This window comes from Ipomoea triloba, chromosome 6, assembly GCF_003576645.1.
Source record: "Ipomoea triloba cultivar NCNSP0323 chromosome 6, ASM357664v1".
Classification (NCBI taxonomy): Eukaryota; Viridiplantae; Streptophyta; class Magnoliopsida; order Solanales; family Convolvulaceae; genus Ipomoea; species Ipomoea triloba.
In genome coordinates this window covers 18903046-18911525 of record NC_044921.1, presented here as the reverse complement: position 1 = coordinate 18911525, position 8480 = coordinate 18903046, and the positions used below count along the sequence as shown (strand labels likewise).

At 34.2% G+C, this 8480-nt stretch overlaps 1 protein-coding gene across 2 annotated transcripts; it reads right to left on the bottom strand.

Annotated features, from left to right (window-relative positions):
* Positions 1–3472: 3472 nt before the first annotated feature.
* On the bottom strand, positions 3473–5652 carry LOC116023244 (mitochondrial import inner membrane translocase subunit TIM22-3-like). 2 transcript variants are annotated; one of them, XM_031264233.1, is made up of 6 exons: positions 5522–5652; positions 5257–5443; positions 4567–4631; positions 4408–4480; positions 4272–4325; positions 3473–3831 (listed from the first exon to the last, which is right to left on the bottom strand). In XM_031264233.1, the coding sequence occupies exons 2-6, from the start codon at positions 5399–5401 to the stop codon at positions 3683–3685; spliced, it is 486 nt and encodes a 161-aa protein (XP_031120093.1). In that variant the 5' UTR covers positions 5402–5443; positions 5522–5652; the 3' UTR covers positions 3473–3682. The 2 variants fall into 2 exon arrangements, with proteins under 2 accessions (XP_031120093.1, XP_031120091.1); XM_031264231.1 differs by having other exon boundaries at positions 5257–5629.
* Positions 5653–8480: the final 2828 nt, after the last annotated feature.

Sequence of the window (8480 nt, the reverse complement as noted above, 5' to 3'; positions counted from 1 at the left end):
AAAAAAAGGGTAATATGAACATCAATTTCTTTTAATTGTGGACTCAATTTAGTCTTGTTTAGATGAACAAAGGAAACCAGTAATCATTACTTGAGACTTGAGATTAGGCACCGAACAAATTTCATACTTATAAATATATCCGTAAACAATTTACATTAAAGTTATAAATCCTAAGCCATCACCTTCAATCTATCTCTGAGTACGTGTCCTCTATATATATATATATATATATATATATATATATATATATATTATTTAGTTACATGGAGTATTAATAAGACAACGACCATTTGAAAATGATTTATAGGTGTAAGCAAACCTTTGTTTACTAGCGAATGTGTATGCATGCACATGCACATAAATAATGATTAACTAGAGAGTATTATATTATAGGATTAACGAAAGTCTTTACGAGATGATTCCGACAACCACCATATCAGGAATGTAGTCGATTAATTTGTTTAGCATGCCCAACCAAAATATTGCAACTTTCCATCCAAAATCCCTACCGACATCAATCGTCCACCAATCAAGCAAATCGTGAGTGACCTTCCGGTATCTACGTTGTTAGAATTTAAATTGCATTGTTTGGTAGACATGAATATAACAAAGAACTGTTTATTGACTTTTTGAGTTTGAGACAATCAATTATGGTATGGACAACTTATGTTATTTTACCTTATGATCGTTTATCACTAAGATCACAAGACGTATTTCATAAATCAAAGATCGCTATTTTTTTTAAAATTAATTTATTTATTGGTTTAGAGAGTCAACTAAGCACGTTGGGTAATATAATGAGGTGATTATATTACATGAAAGAGTGTGATGGGTGAGTGGTTTTGGCTGAATTTTCGTTCCACAGTTCGTATAAAGAGTTAACATGTTCAGCGACATTGTTGAATCTTTCATTTATATATTTGGAGTACTTCCAATAGATGTATGAACACAAATATTTTAATAATAATAATAATAAAAAAGAGTATGTGGCATGCATCATTATCTTAAAATCAAAAGCAGGACGCATGAACATGCATAAAATTTAAAATTTTGGATATAACGGTTACAAGTGTGAGAGTTTTTTCTTTTTTTAATTACCTATAAGCCAAAAAAAAAAAATCATCGAGAAAAGAAGTATTAGGTAGAAGAACACTAAATAAAAGTGTCTACGTGATACTCGTTTGTACAGTGAATAAATAATAGCAGAGCATTGGGCCTTCTGCGGCTCCTGCCTAACAAAAGTGAACCCAAAAAGAGAGACAGATGATATGGACAGCAGTTTCATTTTTATTTTTTTTAACTCCCTAGTTTATCTTGATAGTAAAAAGTGAAAAAGAAATATTGAAAAAAATATTTATGGGTGATAAGAGAAATTCGGAGCAAGTAAATATACATTGAATAAATTTTATTTATGTGTAATGTCATTTTCTATTACTAAATATGTTCATTATTAGCTTACATTAAAGTTATAAGCACTTTTAAAGAGTTAATTCCACCATAGGTCCATTGTCTTTAGTGACAATTTTAAATTTAGTATCAGACTATCGTTTTTGTCATTTAACATCTCAGACTATTATTTTTTGGACAGTTCCAGACTGAACCGAACCGTTTCAAATCGAACCGAACTCTAATTTAAACCGAATGGTTTAATTTTTTTAAAACCGAAAAACTGAAACCGAAAAAAAAAATTAAAAATAAACAAACAGAAGACCGCAACCGAGTTTGTCAGATTGTTGACTTAATAATACTAGATTTCAAGTTCGACTTCTTGTGGCAGCAACCTATTGGCTTTCCTTGTTTCATAAATATCCATATGACCCTATAAGATATAAAATTTATAGTGTGATGCACAATCTTAGAAACATATATAAAATATAGTATTACATTCACACTTTATGTATAAGATAAGAATTGACAGTATAAATAATAATTGAAACAACATATTTTCGAAATAAAAATAATTAAAGAACTAAAAAAAATGCGATTTTTGTGAATAATATATTTAAAAAATCTATAATTTTATTGCTCACGTCGGTCGAAGAAATACTTATTAAGTGCATAATAATTACATAAATAATCCAGTGGGTAGTTCAAGTGACAAGTGAGCTCTCTTTGTGGAGAGGAATTTCGGGAGAATCCGGGTTCAATTCCACAAGTGACGATTTCCCCTGGGTTAACTCTCGTGCCTCCCGGAGCGAACGTGAGTAGACCCCGAACCGTTAAACGGACGGAGAGAAAGACCCTGTAAATTTATCAAAAAAAAATAATAATTACGTAAACATAAATAAGTGGGCGGTGCAGCATCCATGTGTTCGACTATCAATCAGTGGATCGGATGAAATGTCGGCTCCGTCCTATATATAAATATATAATATATTATATTTCTCAATGCAGTACTGAACTGAATATAAAACACTACAAATTACTCATTAATTTAGGACTTTTATAAAGTTGTAAATCTTTTATAAACGGTACGTTTTGAAGGTATTTGGTATAAATTTTAGGAATTATATATATATATATATATATAAGGGTATTCAATTAAAGCTTTAAAAGAATTTGTAAAAGCCTATTAACATTTCAAAAGTCATAAACTTTTATAAAACATTTTATAACTCTTTCATATTATAATTTTTATATTTTTTTAAAATAAATAAATAAATAATTGAAGTCTATTGAAATTCGTTTCTCAAAACTCAGACTTCTAAAACTTTCTCCTTGCCTGTTCTCTATGTACTGATGGTTTTGTGATCATGGAATGAACACAAATTAGGTGAAAGACATGCTATAAGAAAAATATATAAATGAATAACTCAAGATTTGTATGTGAAAGTCAAGAGCCTTTTATGATTGGGACAAACTAACTAACTAACTATATATATCCATTTCTAGTGGACAAATGGATAGCGGAGGAGGAAGTTGTGTGAGAAATTAGACTCAAACTAACTAACTAACTATATATATTCATTTCTAGTGGACAAATTACTAACTATATATATCCATTTCTAGTGGACAAATGGATAGCGGAGGAGGAAGTTGTGTGAGAAATTAGACTCGATAGTTATAATACGGGAGACTGTATGGGAGGGAGGGAGAAAAGACCAAAAGACCACTATGTTAGGATGTAGTATATGTTCATAGCTACTTTCTCAACCAAAAGAGCCAATATTGACTCCATTGAGACTTGAACCCACTCCCTTTCATGTAGGGGTGCAATCGGTTGCCAATAGACCACAAGGTCTTTCTTTTAACCAACTTGGCTAGAGTTGCCCCCATATGAGTTGAAAAACCTTGTGACTCTAGCCGACAAAAGACCACAATGAGATAAACCAGTTTAGGTTTCTCATAATTGACCGATTCAAACCAAGAAGGCAACCCGACCAACTCGGTTAGAGTTGCCCAATTAAAAATCAAGATTAAATAAACAATTTTATTTATTGTGAGTTAATAGGTGGTCAAAATAATAAAATGCTTCGTAATAACTAGATACACACTATATATATTGAAATCAAAATCCCATCATATTACATTCCAAATGCAGTAATGCAGTGGTTATAGAACACTATGAACACTCACCTTCTCCCTGTCTAACTCTCCAAACACAATATGGTAGCAACCCAGCAAGGAAGTTATTAGTTATTACAACAGACAAACCTTGAGGATTGAATGTTCATTGCACGATTCAGAGTTCTCCATTTATCTCTTCTCTAAGCTCATTTGAATTGGTAGAGGAAGATTCTTTTGCTGGTGCAAGCTTCCTGTAAAGGCCGTCAAAGATAAAAGCAAATGCCCCAGATGTGAGGCAGCTTTGAACTAGAGCCTGAGGTGTACCTGACAGAGAAACATAAAAAACCTCTACCTTAATTCTTTCACTTATTCACTTGCTATTCTAGGAACAGACCAACCTTCTAGTATCAGATAGTCACATTGGGGGTTTCTACCTAACCCCGAGTTGAAACCCTGTCCAATGTATTCTCTCGTCACTCGTTATTGTTGAGCATATAATATATAAACATATGTTGGGTGGAGGCTAGTAAAAAGTTAAATTCAACAATTAGTGGTTAAGGGCCAAGTCCAACAACAGGTGGACAGGGGGCTTGTTCGGTGAAGGCTGGTGAAAGGTCAAGTCTAGCGCCCTGCCTCTCTAAAATGTGACGGCATATAAGAAAATAAAATTGTGCATATGGTATGACTTTTTAACTTTTGGCTTAGGGGTAAGCACTCATCTAACAAGTAGTATCGAGTTTACTCATAGAAAATGGTGAAAGTACCTGGAAAACTAAGAGCAAGACCAGTGCAACACCCTGCAACTCCAGCATTAATAACTGTAAAAGCAAAAGAAAAATTAAATGAAAATGCAAAAGAAATGCAGTGTCTTCTTCTTGAAATTGATAGAACATAACATACCATCATCTTTTCCTCTCAGCATATTCAGTTGGTAAAGAACCAAATTATCAACTCCAGATGACACTGCAAATCTCTAATAAGCAGATCAAACCAAATTAATTGATCTAAACACAGCACAGAAACACCAACAAATTTGAAATAAACTAGAAATTCAAATACCTTTGCAGAAGATCTTGCCTCCACAAAAGATCCTTTAAATCCCTTCTTCTTTATCAGTCCATTACCTGGTACACCGTACACATATGTACAAAGTTCAACACACAAGTACATAGTGAAATTAAATGCCACAAGAAACTGTTGAGATATGAGAGCAAAGTGAAAAGGAAAGATTGTGAACAATTACTGATGAATTCTACTAACAGATGCATAAATTTAGCCCACATGGACAGTTCAACTAGTCAGAAATGTGAAATTTGTCACAAAAAAACCAAAGATCAAATCTCACCCGCGACAATGTGAGAGCAACCTCTCAAATGAGGAGGATTTACCCTTCCTCAATCCTATTGAACCAGGGTGTGGTGGAGTGGGCGATTACACCTTTTTGTGGATGCATAAATTTATAAAGGGAAAACTATCAAATAAACTTAATATTAAGAAAACTTCAGTTTCTATTTATAAATGAGTAATGCACATAAGTGGATACTAGTTACAGAACTAATAATGTGCTTATAGAAACAACATAAAAAAGAAGAATGATTGAATGAAGTGACGGAGTGTAGCATCGCGAATGATTTCAGCAAATGCCGGATCAAACTCAAAACTTGATTTCATCGTTGCCAGAAAACAATTAAACGGAAGAGGCAGTGAAAGGGGGAATTGAAGGGGACGGGTAGGGTAAACGATGATTACCGTATCCGAAGATGGAACCTACGAGAGCGCCAAAGGCTGAATTTCCGGCGAAGCAGAGGAGGGGAAAGGCCGCTGAACGGGAAGGAGCTGCGATGTTCAATGTTTCCGCCGTCTGGTTGGGATCCGAATGCGAAATTCTCTCCATTTTCGGGAGTCGGAGTCTGGATATGCCGGCGTCGCCATCTCACTGGAGCCAAAGCTCAAAACTCCTAAACTTCGGACAATCCAAAGCCTTTAAAAAAAATTGAATTTTCAAATTGGGTACCTCGGATATACCGCGCCGTTTGGCTTTATCTCAGTGATTACTCTCGCTTTGCCATTTCTTTGGGAAAAACAATGTAGAAACTAGCTGTAATTTGAGGTTGATTTCATATTATGACAAAAGGCGGAATGGCCACCCACCTCAGGTTCTTCACACCACAATTTGACAGTTTGTGATGATTTCATAGTACTTGCTTCTAGGATCGAATTGTGTACTGTAAAAATTGAACCGGACTCGAAACTGTACTGACAATTTCGGTTCCAATTATGGAAAATTTGAAATTGAAATTGTCGATTCTAGTTTCAGATAGGGGTGTAAACGAGCCGAGCCGAGTTCGAGCATAGGGTGGCTCGAGCTCGAGCTCGTTAAGGAAGGCTCGGCTCGAGCTCGATTAAGCTCAAGAATTGATGCTCGAGCTCGAGCTCGCCAATTTTCGAGCTGCTCGAGTTCGGCTCGAGTAGCTCAATTGTTCGAGTTCGAGCTCAAGATCAGGGTTAAACTCGAGTTCGAGTTTGATTTTGAGTTCAAATTTTACCTGTTTGATTTTAAATTCATGTTTCAATTAAAAATAAACTATAATTTTATATGTATATATTATATTATATAAATATATATATATATATATATATATATATATATATATATATATATATATATATTTATTTATTTATTTATATGGCTCGCGAGCGGCTCAACGAGCCACGAGCCTAAGACATTAGAGCTCGAGCTCGGCTCGATTACTAAACGAGCCGCTCGAGCTCGAATTTGACCGAGCTCGAGCCGAGCTTTGACCGAGCGGCTCGTGAGCAGATCGTGAACCGCTCGGCTCATTTACACCCCTCGTTTCAGAACCGTTACAATATAAATAAAATAAATAAATAAAGGCACCATTGTGCCAAATTGCCATTCTGCCAAAGCCTTTTAAGAGTATTTTTTAGTAGTTAGGGTTTTTTTATGATTTTTGATGGATTTTTGTAAGTCTGATTAAGAAAGAGAAAACGGGAAGCGATTAACAAATAAAACAAAAAAAAAAAACAAAAAAATCTGACATTTCAAACCAAAATAAATAAATAAACAAATAAAGTTAAATGTTGGCGGCTACTCTGACTCACCCTCTCACGCGCCCGATGGGGTGGCAGTGCACGCCAACGCTCATTGCTTCTTTGCTTATTAATTTTTTTCTTTTTTATTTCTGACGAGGTATTGTGTTTTGCAGGAGGAAGAAATGAAGAAAAAACTATCACCCACATCAGCTTTAAAATTATGAATCGTTTTTGGACTGACAAAAACCCCATAATATTTATTATTGTAGATGCTCTAAGGCCTTTCTCAATAATGAGGGTTTTGGTGTGGTTTTTGAGGAGTTTTTATAAGTGTGATTAGAAAAGAGAAAACGAGAGGGAAGAGAAAAAAAAATAAAAAAATAAAACAAATGCTGATTTAAAAAAAAAAAACAAAAAAACAAAACAAAACAAAACTAGTCTATTAACGCGCCCAACAGTGCTGGGCGCCATTTTTGGCTTCAACGTGAGACTATGCGGCTGTTCTTCCAAAGCAGTGGGACCCATATTTTCTGAAAAAACCCTTGAATTTACAGGAGGTATCAAACACATTTTTCTATCCTACTTCCTTCCTCCACCTCATCAAAGTCTTCTTAAAAATTTGAACCAAATGTCATTAATGGGGAAGGCCTAAGAGCATTCACATCAATTCAAGACTTTTTTGTGGTTTTTTATGTACTACTAGGAGAGAAAACAATAGAACAAAAAAGGAGAAAAATTAAAAGGAAAAAAAAATAAAAAATAAAATTATGACAAAGTAAAAAAAAAAAAGCACAATTAAAAGACTTTTTTTCTTCAGAGTGGCTGCTAGCTAAGGCGGCAGTGGTGCACGCCAAGTGTGCTACTGTTTGCTGCTTTTTTTTTGTTCCTGACAAAATCTTGTGTTTTGCATGAAGAAAAATCAGCCAAAAAACTATCTTCCACATCAATTTAAAAAAAAAAACAAAAAAAACAAAAAAAAACAAAACATCTCACTTTTTTTGACTAACAAAAATAAAAAAAAAAAAATGCATTGCTATGGATGCTCGAAAAGACTTAGACAGAATGTAGTTGGCATTTGCCTGCCACCACCCTCGCCTGTAGAGCCATAGGCGAGTGGCCTACTAGCCACATGACCAATTGTTATATAGATTCAAAAATTGTGTTATACTATTGAATATAGAGTTATGAAATTGTTAACATAAAATTTTGTAATTGTGAATATAGAGTTCAAAAATTCTTATGGATTCAACTTATAAGTTGGACTCGGATCCGTAATATAACTATTGATTTTAAAGTTTGCGGATTGATATTTAGCATTGGGCTAACCATAGTTGCGCCAACTAGAATGCCTGTTTATTCTAATTGATAGGAAGGCTAATGAAGCCCAACTTCCTAATTTAATTGCTATTATAAATGGCTTAAAAAAACGTGTATTCTTTAAAAGCAATTAGCCCATAATCCATATCAAGTTTTTTGGGTGTACATAGGTGTTCACCAGTAAACTGTAGGTACTTTTTGGATGAAACAGTTGACTTGAAAATTTAAGACTGATACATACCCAATGCCAAGAATCGAACCCTTAACATTTGGTTAAGGATGATAAACCATATCAAGTTGAATAATAGTGTATTTGGTAACCCGTAAAATGACTTCCGGAAAATGTTTTCCGAATTTTCTGTGTTTGGCAACGTCCGGAAAATGTTTTCCGTTGACTAAGGAAAATCAGTTCATTTTTCTGGAAAATGACTTACGAAATTGTTTTCCGTAAGTCATTTTACGGAATCGCCAGAATAGCTGTTTCGCATGTTTTCGACCAAAACCAAGCTATATCACCCATGACCATGGACCAAGAAGGTGGAAAAATCGCCGAAAACCTTTGCTACAAATTTTTTTTTAATTTTTTTAATTTTTTTTTATAA

Excerpts from the sequence above, each read along its gene's own strand:
- LOC116023244 (XM_031264233.1), bottom strand. The coding sequence starts at position 5,401 with ATGGAGAGAATTTCGCATTCGGATCCCAACCAGACGGCGGAAACATTG. Across the intron at positions 4,632-5,256 it reads AGGTTCCATCTTCGGATACG|GTAATGGACTGATAAAGAAG; the intron begins GTAATCATCGTT and ends ACGGTGTACCAG. Across the intron at positions 4,326-4,407 it reads GCTGAGAGGAAAAGATGATG|TTATTAATGCTGGAGTTGCA; the intron begins GTATGTTATGTT and ends TTGCTTTTACAG.